The sequence below is a fragment of the Bos indicus genome, chromosome 28 (assembly GCF_029378745.1).
Source record: "Bos indicus isolate NIAB-ARS_2022 breed Sahiwal x Tharparkar chromosome 28, NIAB-ARS_B.indTharparkar_mat_pri_1.0, whole genome shotgun sequence".
Classification (NCBI taxonomy): Eukaryota; Metazoa; Chordata; class Mammalia; order Artiodactyla; family Bovidae; genus Bos; species Bos indicus.
The window spans coordinates 25,352,093-25,366,460 of record NC_091787.1 but is presented as its reverse complement, the minus strand read 5'-3'; the positions used below and the strand labels follow the sequence as shown (position 1 = coordinate 25,366,460).

At 38.7% G+C, this 14,368-nt stretch overlaps 1 protein-coding gene across 1 annotated transcript in view; it reads right to left on the bottom strand.

The window, feature by feature from the left end:
* The window catches only part of KIFBP (kinesin family binding protein), a 54,701-nt gene that overhangs the window by 14,202 nt on the left and 26,131 nt on the right, over positions 1-14,368 (bottom strand). The window contains exons 3-5 of the mRNA XM_019954067.2: positions 3,411-3,490; positions 2,943-3,126; positions 316-400 (exon numbers count right to left, since the gene is read on the bottom strand). Of these exons, the coding sequence (XP_019809626.2) occupies positions 316-400; positions 2,943-3,126; positions 3,411-3,490 (349 nt within the window). The remainder of the gene's footprint in view (positions 1-315; positions 401-2,942; positions 3,127-3,410; positions 3,491-14,368) is intronic.

Below are 14,368 nucleotides of genomic sequence, written 5' to 3'. Positions count from 1 at the left end.
ATAGAGAAACTGCTACAAAGGATGTTATGGAGACAGCTGCTAAATATGAATTATAGATAAAAGAACTGTACCTATGTTACATTTCCTGTTCTATGATTATGTAAGAAAATATTTTTTGGAAAAACTCGCTGAAGTATTAGGGGGTAATGGAGCCTAAACATATCTGCAAATGAGGCAAATATAAAAATTTGGTGAGTTCAGATGGGCCTATGGTAATTCTTTGTTCTGTTCTTGAATTTTCTAAATTAACATGATTTCAAAAATAAAATGATTTTTTTTAAAGTTATATAATGAAACATGTACACATAAACTTACTGTCTTCTGTGGTTCGGATCTTTCCAATTTGACCAAAAATGACATTAGCAGCTGATAAACAGTGTCTGGCCTCCATAAAGCATTGCTGTTGCAGAAATAAGAATAAATTCAATTATCACAAAACCTTATTTGCAAGAGATACTTGCATAGTCTCTTAATATGGGAAAAGCTCTAAATTCAGGTAAAAAACACTACTAAGGAGACCCTGTATGGTAACTAAACAAGAAAGTATATAAGACATGTCGGAATATTATTTGGTTAAAAAACTATCTTAAAGATTAAAATAACAATACCCTCAAACTCTTAATAATCCAAACTGCCTGGAGAAATGCTTGCTGATTGGAAACTAGCCCCTTCAGGAATCAGTCAGCAGAAAAGAACGGCTGTCATCCTAGAGTCCACCACACATCCGCGTCCTCTAAGCTTCAGTCTGAATAGCCAAGTTACATTCTGTCAACGGACTGGAAGATTTCATCTTTTTCAAGTTTAGAGATCCCCTTTAAATCCAATCATTCAAAGGCAAGCAGGATAAATACTGATAAGAGATTCCTGTCTTCTGAAATCTTTCCAATTGTACATATAATGAGGCTTCCCAAGTTTTGAAGTCAACAGGCTTCCACAGACAAACTCTATGGAACTGCTTTACCAATACAGTTGAAGACTTCACAATCAAACCAGGGCATGGTAAGCTTCTCAAACCCTTGGAGAAGATCTCCTTGTTACTTACTTTACATGTGTCATGTAAGTCACAGGAATACTCGGCAGAAGTACCAAGTTAAAAGTCAAATTTTAGTTGGAAGCCACCCTTGTTAAATGTCTATTTCATATTAGTAACACTGATTTTGCTAAGGTGGTTTTTAACAGTTGACTATGACTTTAAAATCTCAGCACTCAATGTATCTCCCCATTATGGTAAATTCAGAAGCCATCTTGAGCACAGCTGGGTACCATGTGTAGTACTAGCCCAGCAGTATCTACAGATCAAAATATTGGTGTTAAACCTCAAAATCCAAAAGAAAGTTACAGTTTACATAAAGAAGTTTTAATTGTTGGTCTGTGACTTCTTATTCATTATCACTTCAGCACTGTCCAGACTGGTTATCTGAAAGCAACCACTGTTAGAACTAACAGTGAGTGTGCATGGTGTCCCCTACGTGGCTGGTAAATGTGGGACTTTAGCACCTGCAAGGCAGGGACTCACTACGTAGCAAAACCTCATGGAACCAGATGAAATGACAGTGACATAAATGACAATTGTATTAAAAAAAATAAAAAGGCTCAAATCTCTCTTCACATTATAACTTAGCTAGTTGGAACAAAACTTACAAAACACTTTGGTAAAAAAAGAAAAAATAAAAGCACAGGGTGGGGGGACGTCCTCATGAAATTTACTGCATGCTCTACATAAGCAATGCTTAACAACTTTAAACTTGTAATTACACTTTAACATCTGGATATCTTAGTACAATTACAGTGAATAATTTTAAAGTTGCTAAACAAAATAAGGTGCTTCTGGGAACTATTTTAAAAAAGTGCCACAAGCAGAAGCACCAGTTAAGTTTTGATGATCACAATGAAATGAATTAATGAGATTTAGATTTAACTGAATGCTCTGATATATGCAGTAGCGTTACTTACACGCTTGATCTTAGACCAAAGTCCTAGAAGCGATGCTGTAGTCACCACAGCCCTTTCTCTCCTGCTAATAGCTTTTCTGAATGAAATTCTGTGGGACAATACTTTAAACACAGGGCGCATTTATAGAACCAGCACTAACAAGACACTTAGGAAGGATATAGGCCCAGTAAGGATACAGCAGCAGATAAAGAGAGATCTAAGAAGGAACTCTGATAAGCAAAGAATTACCAAAGTTTCAGAGGCATGTGAATTCAAAATACAAAGAAAAGTTATTTCTATTACTGAGATATTGAGAATTAATATAAAATCTGGCTGGAAAAGGAGGCTTTAAAGTGTGTTAGCATTAAAAATCCTTTTAAGGGCTAAAAAACTGAAAAGGTCAATTAAGAATATATCTACATAAAAAAATAAAAAGATATCTACATAATTCAGGATAATTCTGAAAGCAATGAAGAAGCTCAAATTTGTCCTTGTGTAATACTCTAGGAAAAAATATAACCACCCAGAACTCTGGAACTGAGCAAGACATTCCCAACACAGAATAAGTTGCACAAAGGAGTTAATTCTAAAGAATAACTGAGAGCATTACATGCTTCTATCAAAGCCCACATTTAACAGTCAACTTCCTCAGACAAATTCTCACACTTGCCAGATTACCAATGCATAAAGATAAAGTTAAATCTACAAGATAAAATCTGCAACTTAAGGTAACATTTCACGAAAACAGAGATAGCCTGCCTGTATCAAAAAAGAATTGGTCTTAAGCAACATGTAGGACATAGTAAAATTATTTTAAGATTCAAAAGGATTATTGCAACAAAAGCTACAAACTTGAGTACACTGGCAAACTGGACTGCATTTTTCTATTTAGTTTACATCATAAACGCCAAGCTATCTGTTTTTAAAAGATGACATTTTCAACATTCTTTCAGTTCTATTTTTATACACATATTGGTAACTCTGGTAGGTAACTACTCTGAGTAGCTTACCTTATTGATGTAAAACTGTGACAAGGTAGCAGCATTAATAGCCCACTCCATGGGATGGTAGGCGTTGTGCTCAAGCTGGCGTTTGAGGGTACTGTGGCAATAATGGGCAGCCTTCTCAAACATTTCCATATGCTGGTAGACTTGAGCCAGGTAATACAGATTATGAGTGTAAACCTTCTCAAATCTATAAAGGAAAAAATATCTCTGTAACAGTGTATAATTTATAAGGAACTTTCAAATCTATCAAATTTATAAGGAACTTGTTATCTTGACCCTCCAGTTCGTATGACTACTGTATTTGACAGATAAGGAAACTGAGTCCCAGATATAAACTGGGTAACGCATCTAGGAAGTGGCAAATGAAGGTTTTAATCTGTAACCTTTGCCTTGAAAGAGAAAATATTGAGCAATCATCTCAAATACACTATGTGGAAATAACTGTGAGGGCTGATCTCTAGACCTGCTCACCTTTTTGATCTCTCCTGTTCAGGAAGTTTCTCTTCTTCAGGAAGAAAATGCTCAGTAGGGTCAAGAGGAGGACTCCCAATCTGCAATCAAAGAAGAAGAAACTAAATTTTTACTGCAAACACCAAGCGCTTTCCTCTGGAGGAACTTGAGAAATCAAATTTGATTTTTTTTTTAATTTTTACTTCATTTTTAACTAGTTTATTTTCACATACTATCTAAGAAGTAACTTCTTAACAATAATCTTAGAGTCAAACAAATAAAAAGAGAATACATACAAGCTCACACTTAACAATACTTTATTTTTTTTTTTAACAATACTTTAATTACTGCTCAGGAGAACTTCAAATACACTTTAAAAATCTTTCATTTTTAGAGATGTATAATTCTATAGGTATCTTAAGTCTTAATCTTCTCACAAACAAAAGCTCTTCTGAAAACTTACATAAGCATGACGTGTAACAAAATGTATATAAGTCCTCAGAGCAATATTGTTCTAAGCTAACCACCAGTAAAAATCAAAGTTTCCAATATTTATTCCAATATTGTCAGGGAAACAAGGACAGCATACACAGATTACCCCCCTTTCAACACAGGGAAATTAAAGTCAGTTATTCCATCATTTATTACCTTGGGCAAGTTACCCCATCTCTTGTTATGTTTCCTCATCTATAAAGTAAGGATAATAAACATCTACCTCAACAAGTAGTTATGAGGATTCGCTGAATTAATACATATAAAAAACCATATAATCTCATCTGAGGTCTTCCAAAAAAAGCTGCTGCTGCTAAGTCGCTTCAGTCGTGTCCAACTCTGTGCGACCCCATAGACAGCAGCCCACCAGGCTCCCCCATCCCTGGGATTCTCCAGGCAAGAACACTGGAGTGGGTTGCCGTTTCCTTCTCCAGTGCGTGAAAGTGAAAAGTGAAAGTGAAGTCGCTCAGTGTGTCCGACTCTTCGAGACCCCATGGACTGCAGCCTACCAGGCTCCTCCACCCATGGGATTTTCCAGGCAAGAGTACTGGAGTGGGGTGCCATTGCCTTCTCCGTCCAAAAAAAGCAGAACTACTTAACCACTGCCTCATTCTACTTCCGGGAGGACAGGCTCATCTGCCTTAAACTAAATTCACTAAACTTCAAATAGCAACCATGGTTTTCGTTAAAAAAAAAAAAAAAGTGACCTTATATTCTGGATGCAAACATTAAAAGGATCACTTCTGTTCCTAGAATTCACAAAAAGTAAGAATGGCTAAGACAGGAAGCAAGGCCTAAGGCAAACTAAGTATTCTTCAGAAACCTCCTTAACAACTTTGAGGGCTGTTTTGAATGCTTAGCCCTGTCCTGACGAGAGGAATTAATGTATTCTTTATGTACATACTATATCACACATCATACTGTAACACAGTCAAACCAGTCTCTTAAATAAAAAAGAGGTACAATTAAGAACAAAGAATTTTGCTATGTGTTTTATGTTTTTATATTAATACTAGTATTTAATGAAATATAGGTAATAATATTAAATGAAATGACATTAAATGCTAATTAATACTAGTATTTAATGAAATACAATCTTCACATTTTAAACTAACAATGTCATGTGTAAGACTATGATCCTAAACTCATAAAGGCAACAAACACATCAATCTGGCTTTGTGAGGCTCTGCCCTTAGCACTTTATGAGGAAATTTTTAAAACTAAGGTAGAATATCCACAGCTTTTAAAATTCAATTTGGTGATATATTCCTCAGAAAAAGTGTTAATGGCCTAAAAATGCACATTCAAAAATGTACGTTAAACTAATCAAAAATGGTCAACCTAAAAAAAACATTTTCTGAAAAGAAAAACACACAACTAAGAGGCACATGAAAACATGCTCAAAACTGTTTTCTAATAATAATTGGAAAAATTCAACTCAGAATTAAAAACGAGACATCATCTCAAACCACTCAGAAAACCCATCATCAAAATTTCTACAAACAATAAAAGCTCAAGAGGGTGTACAGAAAAAGGAACACTTCCACACTGCTAGTAGCAAAGTAAACTGGTACACCTACATGAAAAGGAGTACAAAAGTGCCTTTAAAACATTTAGAAAAATACACCTACTATATGCTCCAGCAGTCCCACTCTTAAAGAGTAAATGGGAGAGAAGCAGACTTTGAAAAGACACAGGCACGCAACATGCACTGCAGCACCTATTACAACAGCGAAGACGCGGAAGCAACAAATGTTCATGGACTGACGCACAGGTAAGGAGGTGGAACATGTGCACAATGCAACTTGACTCAGGCATGAAAGATCGTGATCATGCCAACCGCCAGAACCTACGTGAAATAGAGAGAAGCCAGAAAGGCAAACGTTTTATATCACTTGCAGGTGTAATGGGCACACCCCATGAGCTAACTGGGAAAACAGATGCAGACACTTCAGAACCAAATTTATGGTAACAATAGGAAGCGGGGAAGGGATAAATTAGGAAATTGGGATGAACAAATACAATTACTACCCACAAAACATAATTAACAACAAGTGATATTCTACAAAGGAAGACCTAATTAACACTCTTTAGTAACTGAAATGGGAAAAGAATCTGAACATACAAAGATGTATGTATATGTAAAACAGAAGATTCTGTACACCTACATCACCCACAACATGTACTTAAATGTTACTCCAATAAAAAATTTAAAAGTTAACACAAAAGAGAGCTACCCAAAGGCAAGTTTTGGGGTGGTGCTTCTGGAGCATTCCACTCTACAACCCAAAAGCAGGACTTGCTCTAAGGTTCAATGTCTGCTTGCCAGGGAAAACAGGGCTGAGGATGAAGAAATGCTGCCCACATGTGGCCGCTTCAGGCAACAGCAACTTGAAAACTACTGCCTCAGTTCAGTTCACTTCAGTTGTGTCCGACTCTTTGCGACCCCATGGACTGCAGCACACCAGGCTTCCCTTTCCATCACCAACTCCTGGAGCTTGCTCAAAGTCATGTCCATTGAGTCAGTGATGCCATTAGTCATCTCATCCTCTGTCTTCCTCTCCTACCTTCAGTCTTTCCCAGCATCAAGGTCTTTTCAATGAGTCAGTTTTTCACATCATGTGGCCAAAATATTGGAGTTTCAGCTTCAGCATCAGTCCTTCCAATGGATGTTCAGGACTGATTTCCTTTAGAATGGACTGGTTGGATCTTGCAGTCCAAGGGACTCTAAAGAGTCTTCTCCAACACCACAGTTCAAAAGCATCAATTCTTCGGCGCTCAGCTTTCTTTATAGTCCCACTCTCACATCCATACACGACTACTGGAAAAACCATAACCTTGACTAGACAGACTTTTGTTGGCAAAATAAGGTGTCTGCTTTTTTATATGCTGTTTAGGTTGGTCACAGCTTTTCTTCCAAGGAGCTAGCTTCTTTTAATTTCATGGCTGCAGTTACCATCTGCAGTGATTTTGGAGCCCCCCAAAATAAAGTCTGTCAGTGTTTCCACTGTTTCCCCATCTATTTACCATGAAGTGATGGGACTGGATGCCATGATCTTAGTTTTCTGAATGTTGAGTTTTAAGCCAAATTTTTCACTCTCCTCTTTCACTTTCTTCAAGAAGCTCTTTAGTTCTTCACTTTCTGCCATAAGGGTGGTGTTATCTGCATATCTGAGGTTATTGATATTTCTCCCAGCAATCTTGATTCCAGCTTGTGCTTCATACAGCCCAGCATTTCACATGATGTACTCTGCATATAAGTTAAATAAGCAGGGTGACAATATACAGCCTTGACGTACTCCTTTTCGTATTTGGATCCAGTCTGTTGTTCCATGTCCAGTTCTAACTGTTGCTTCCTGACCTGCATACAGATTTCTTAGAAGGCAGGTCAGGTAATCTGGTGGTCCCATTTTTTTAAGAATTTTCCAGAGTTTGTTGTGATCCTCACAGTCAAAGGCTTTGGCATAATCAATAGAGCAGAAGTAGATGTTTTTCTGGAACTCTCTTGCTTTTTCAATGATCCAGCGGATGTTGGCAATTTGATCTCTGGTTCCTCTGCCTTTTCTAAATCAAGCTTGAACATCTGGATGTTCACGGTTCACATACTGTTGAAGCCTGGCTTGGAGAATTTTGAGCATTACTTTATTAGAGTGTGAGATGAGTGTAACTGTGCAGCAGTTTGAGCATTCTTTGGCATTGCCTTTCTTCGGGATTGGAATGAAAACTGACCTTTTTCAGTCCTTTGGTCACTGCTGAGTTTTCCAAATTTCGTGGGATATTGAGTGCAGCACTTTCACAGCATCATCTTCCAGGATTTGAAATAGCTCAACTGTTGAAATAGGGATTCCACCACCTTCACTAGCTTTATTCATAGTGATGCTTCCTAAGGACCACTTGATTTCTCATTCCAGGATGTCTGGCTCTAGGTTGATCGTGATTATCTGGGTTGTGAAGATCTTTTTTGTACAGTTTTCTGTGTATTCTTGCCACCTCTTCTTAATATCTTCTGCTTCTGTTAGGTCCATACCCTTTCTGTCCTTTATTGAGCCCATCTTTGCATGAAATGTTCCCTTGGTATCTCTAATTTTCTTGAAGAGATCTCTAGACTTTCCCATTCTACTATTTTCCTCTATTTCTTTGCACTGATCACTGAGGAAGGCTTTCTTATCTCTCTTTGCTATTCTTTGGAACCCTGCATTCAAATGGGTATATCCTTCCTTTTCTCCTTTGCCTTTCGCTTCTCTTATATTCACGGCTATTTGTAAGGCCTTCTCAGAAAACCATTTGCCTTTTTGCATTTCTTTTCCTTGGGGATGGTCTTGATCCCTGCCTCCTGTTCAATGTCACAAACCTCCAACCATAGTTCTTCAGGCACTCTGTCTGTCAGATCTAATCCCTTGAATCTATTTGTCCCAGGGGAACTGAATATTCACAAGCACCCGTGGGCTGTGTATGGTACCTGTTCTCTAATATTTCCAAGAGTAAACAAGCAAAAAGAAATAAACATGGGGCACACTTTCAGGAAGACAATTTCAAGTGCAACTTACAGTGTTAAAAAATAAAGCACTCGCAAACATACAAGACATGGTGAATTATTAGAGACATGCAAATCACAATCAAGAAAGGTATCCCCTTCTTAGTGGGCTAACTAGCCATAATCAAGACATCTCCAGACAATAAAAGCTACAAATGGGACTAAGATAAGGGGACCCTCCTATGCGCTGCTGAAATGTCAATGGTAACAGCCACCAGAGAGAACAGTGAAAAGTATCTTTAACAACAGTAAGAGTACAGCTGTCAAATATTTGGTCCTACTCTTCAGAGTATGTGAACCACAAACCAGACCTCGAAAAGACAGGGGCCCAAACACGCACTACAGCACGACTTACAATAGTCAGGACACGGAAGCACCAAAATACACATCACCAGAAGAGTCCATACGGAAGAGGAACATACGGTGCAATCTGAATAAGGCATAAAAACTGCACACGCCAACTGCTAAAACACAGCTGAACCTAGAGAGAATCCTACAGGGTGAAGTAAGTCAGAATTAGGAAGGCAAAATCATATGCTACCACTTATCAGCGCAATTTAAACAAGCATACCCATGAACATACCCATAAACAAGCATACCCATGAAAAGAGTGGAGAGACTTGAAAACTACATTTATGGTAACCACAGGGGGAAAAAGTGGGGAAGGGATAAATTAGGAGGGTGGGATGAACAAATACAAATCATTGCCTACAAAGCACATGATTAAAAAAAGAATATCAACCAAGGGAGGTCTACTCAATACTCTGTATTAACCTATCTGGGAAAAAGAATCCAAACAAGTATATATGGAAATATTCTTCAAGAGATGAGAATACCAGACCACCTTACCTGCCTCCTGAGAAATCTGGATACAAGTCAAGAAGCAACAGTTAGAACCAGACATGGAACAACAGACTGGTTCCAAAATGGGAAAGGAGTACATCAAGGCTGTATATTGTCACCCTGCTTATTTAACTTATATGCAGAGTACATCATGTGAAATGCCAGGCTGGATGAAGCACAAGCTGAAATCAAGATTACTGGGAGAAATATCAGTAACCTCAGATATGCAGATGACACCAACCTTATGGCAGAAAGTGAAGAGGAACTAAAGAACATCTTGATGAAAGTGAAAGAGGAGAGTAAAAATGCTGGCTTAAAACTCAACATTCAAAAAACAAGGATCATGGTACCCAGTCCCATCACTTCCTGACAAATAGATGGGGAAACAATGGAAACAGTGACAGACTTTATCTTCTTGGATTCCAAAATCACTGCAGATGGTGACTGCAGCCATGAAATGAAAAGACACTTGGTCCTTGGAACGAAAGCTATGACCAACCTAGACATCTTAAAAATATTAAATGTCTCTGCATATTAAAAAACAGAGACATTACCTTGCTGACAAAGGTTAGTACAGTTAAAGCTATACGGTTTTTCAGTAGTCACGTACAGATGCGAGAGTTGGACTATAAAGAAAGCAGAGTGCTGAAGAATTGATGCTTTTGAAGTGTGGTGCTGGAGAAGACTCTTGAGAGTCCCTTGGACTGCAAGGAGACCAAAGCAGTCCATCCTAAAGGAGATGCTGAAGCTGAAGCTCCAATACTTTGGCCACCTGATGCAAAGAATTGACTCATCCTGATGCTGAGAAAGATTGAAGGAAGGGGAAGACAGAGGATGAGATGGTTGGATGCCATCACTGACTCAATGGACATGAATGACTTTGAGCATGCTCCGGGAGTTGGTGATGGACAGGGAAGTCTGCGTGCTGCAGCCCATGGGGTCACAAAGAGTCAGCCACGAATGAGCAACTGAACTGATTTATATACGTAACGGGAAAAGATGCTATACACCTAAAATACACAAAACACGTGTTTTGATGTTACTCAAAAAATAATAATACAAAAAAGAGATAACAAGGCACAAGTTTCTGGGTGATACTTCTGGCACACTGCATTGTAATTTAAAAACCCACACCAGGACTTGCTCTAAGGCTCTGGGAGCTCCAGGGTAACAAGAGCTGAGAAAGAAGAAATGCTTCTGCCATGTGGCCAATTCCCGCAACAGCAACCTAAAAGCCATTGCCTAAAGGAAAGAAAGAATATTCACAAGTACTGGTGGGTTTTATGTATATGATACACGCCCCATAATTTCCAGGAGTTGAGTAAGTGAAAACAATTAAACCCAGGGAACACTTTCAAGAAGTCAATTTCAACAGGAAAACACCACTCGAAGTGTTTAAAAAAAAAAAGCACCCATAAACATACAGACTGTGGTACAGTATTAAAGACATGAGCCTCAAAACTAAACCAGGTATACCTGTGCACTGTTCAAACGGCCATAATCAAGAAGTTTACACACAGTAACTGCTACAATGGGGTTAAAAAAGGAGATCGTCCTATGTTGCTGCTGAAATGTCAATGGCAGAAGCCACTAGAGAGAATAGAGAGAGCAGTGTAAGAGTGCTTGACCAGTAAAACCACAGCTGACAATGATCTGGTAGTCCCACTCACAGAAGTCAGTGCACAGCAAACCAAAATTCGAAAAAAACACGGGAACTCGGAAGTGCTCTTTAGCACCTTTTACAAAAACCAACACAGAGAAGCCAAAAAATTTTTCCATTGACAAACAAATGGATAAAGAAGAAATGCAAATGTTCACAATGCAATCTGATTCAGGCACGAAAAAGAATATGATGGTGTCAATTCCTGGAACCTACCTGAAACTAGAAATAATCCTACTAAGTGAAGTTCAGCAAAATTTAGAAAGGGAAAAATCATAAGACATCAATACAAGTGCAATTCACACATACACACCTATGCACTAATTGGGGAAACATAACAGAGTCAGAGATCTGAACATCAGCAGGGAAGGGATAAATTAGGAACTTGGGATGAACAAAATCTATTTCTAAAAAGCAGATAATAAGGAGTGACATCTACCACAGAAGGTCTAATCAACACTGTGTAATAATCTAATTGGGAAAAGAGCCTGAACATACGAAGACGTATGTATACGTGTAACACGAAAACATTCTGTTCACATACAACACACAAAACATTTAAATCTTACTCCAATAAAAAATAAAAATTAATACAAAAAAGAGGTAACGACACAAGCTGTTGAGTGCTTCTCCTAGCACACTGCACTGTAATTGGCAACCCCAAAGCAAGTCTTGCTGTAAGACTGACCACTTGTAGGAGGAACCAAGGCTGGGAAGTAAGAAATGCTGCCGCCTTGTGGTCACATCCGCAACAGCAACCTGAAAACTATTGCTTGGGGGAACAGAATATTAACAAGCACTGGTGGGCTGTATATGGTACCTTCCCTCCAAAATTTCCAGGAATAAGTAAATGAAAACAATTAAACACGGGGCACGCTTTCAGGAATTTTAATTCAATTTTAACAGGGAAGTACAACTCACTGTTTAAAAAAGAATAAACCACACAAAAACAGGGAAAATATGGTGATTTAGACATATGCAACTCAGAACTGCAATGAGTTATTCCCTTGCACAGGTCAAAATGGCCATGATCAAGAAGTCTACAGACAATAACTGCTACAATGGGGTTAAGAAAAGGGGACGCTTTTACAGAGGAGCTGAAATGTCAAAAGGTAACAGCCACTAGAGAGGACAGTATAAACGTGCCTTGAGAAGTAAAAACACAGCTGACAATGATCCGGTAGCCCTACTCCTAAGCGTATGTGCACAGCAAACAAGACTTTGAAAAGACATGGAAGCCAAATAAATTTTCCATCAACAAACGAATGGATAAAGAACTGCAATACATTCACAATGCAATCTGATTCAGACATGAAAAAGAAGGTAATCATGCTAATTTCCAGAACCTACTTGCAAAGAGAGATAATCCTACTAAGTGAAGTAAGCAAAATCAAAACGTCAAAAATCATATGATATCACTTATATGTGAAATTTACACATGTACACCCATGAACCAACTGGGAAAACATAAACAGAGTCAGAGACTTGAAAATCAAATTTATGGTTACCACAGAGGAAAGAAACAGGGAAGGCATAAATCAGGAGCTTGGGATGAAAAATACAGTCTAGTTCTACAAAACAGATCACCAATAAGGAGTGATCTACCAACGGAGGTCTAATCAACACTCAGATTCTGTTTGGGATGAGAATCTGAAGATGCATAGATATATAGATATAAATATATGTAACATGCAAAATTCTACACCAACAACACAAAGTGTATTTCAATCTTACTCAAAAAACAAAAATGAATTTAATACAAAAAAGAGGTAACAACACAAGCTGTTGGGTACTTCTGGCACGCTGCACTGTAATTTACAACCCCAAAGCAGGACTTGCTCTAAGGCTCTGTCCCCTTGTTGGGTTAACCAGAGCCAGGAATGGAGAAATGCTGCCACCTTGTGGCCACTTTCCACAACAGCGACCTGGAGGTACAGAATATTCACAAGCACAGGTGGGCTTGTGAATGTACCTGCCATCCAAAATTTCCAGTAAAGCAAGCAAAAACAAACATGGGGCACACTTTGAGGAAGACAACTGAGACAGAGAAATACAACTCATAAGTGTTTATAAAAGAATAAAGCTCCGGAAAAAAAAATGCAAAATAGTTATTTACAGACATGCAATCCAGAACTGCAACAATGTATCACCTCACACCAGTCAAAATGGCCATGATCAAGAGTCTACAGACAATAAGGACTACAAAGGGGTTACGAAAAGGGGACTCTCCTAAGGTGCGACTGAACGTCAATGGTAAAAGCCATTAGAAAGGACAGTATAAAGTGCCTTGAGAAGTCAAACCCCAGCTGACAAATGATCCGTTAGCTCCACTCTTAAAGATTATGTGCACAGCAAACCAGACTTCAAGAACACACAGGTATCCAATGCACGGGCACATTTAATAAACAAGAGACAGAAGCCAAAAGCACTTTCCATCAACAAACCAACGGATAAAGAACTGCAACATGTTCACAATGCAATTTGATTCAGGCATCAAAAAGAATGTACACGCCAATTTCCAGAAATTACCTGAAACTAGAGATAATCTAGTACTCTTAAAGAGTACACGTGAGTACTCTTGCCTGGAAAATCCCATGGACGGAGGAGCCTGGTGGGCTGCAGTCCATGGGATCGCTAAGAGTTGAGCACGACTGAGCGACTTCACTTTGACTGTTCACTTTCATGCATTGGAGAAGGAAATGGCAACCCACTCCAGTGTTCTTGCCTGGAGAATCCCAGGGACGGGGGAGCCTGGTGGGCTGCCGTCTATGGGGTCTCACAGAGTCGGACGTGACTGAAGCAACTTAGCAGCAGCAGCAGAGCCATCTTACTAACTGAAGTAAGCAAGAATCAGAAAGGAAAATCTATTATGGTATCACTCAGAGGTACAATGTAAACAGGCACATCCTTGAAATAACTGGGAAAACATAAATGGACTCAGAGACTTGAAAATCAAACTTTTGGTTTCCACAGGAGAAAGCAGGAGGGAAGGGATAAAATAGGAGCTTGGAATGAAAAAATACCATCTATTTCTACAAAACAAATAATCAATAAGGAGAGATACCTACCAAGGGAGGTCTAATCAACACTCTGTAATAACCTAATTGGGAAAAGAATCTGAACATACATACATATACGTATATGTCTCAAACGAAAAATTCTGTACACCTAAACACAAAAAAACTTGTATTCCAATGTACTATGGCAAAAAATAAGAGTTACTTTAATACACTAAAGAGGTAACAATACAAGCTGCTGGTTGCTTCTTCTGGCACACTGCACTGTAATTTCCAGCCCCAAAGCAGCACCTGCTCTAAGGCTCTGTCCCCTTGCCCTGCCACCAGAGCTGGGAATTAACAAATGCTGCCTCCCTGTGGCCACTTCCCACAATAGCAACCTGAAAAATATTGCCTAGGGAAACAGAATTCAGAAGCACTGCTGGGCTGTATA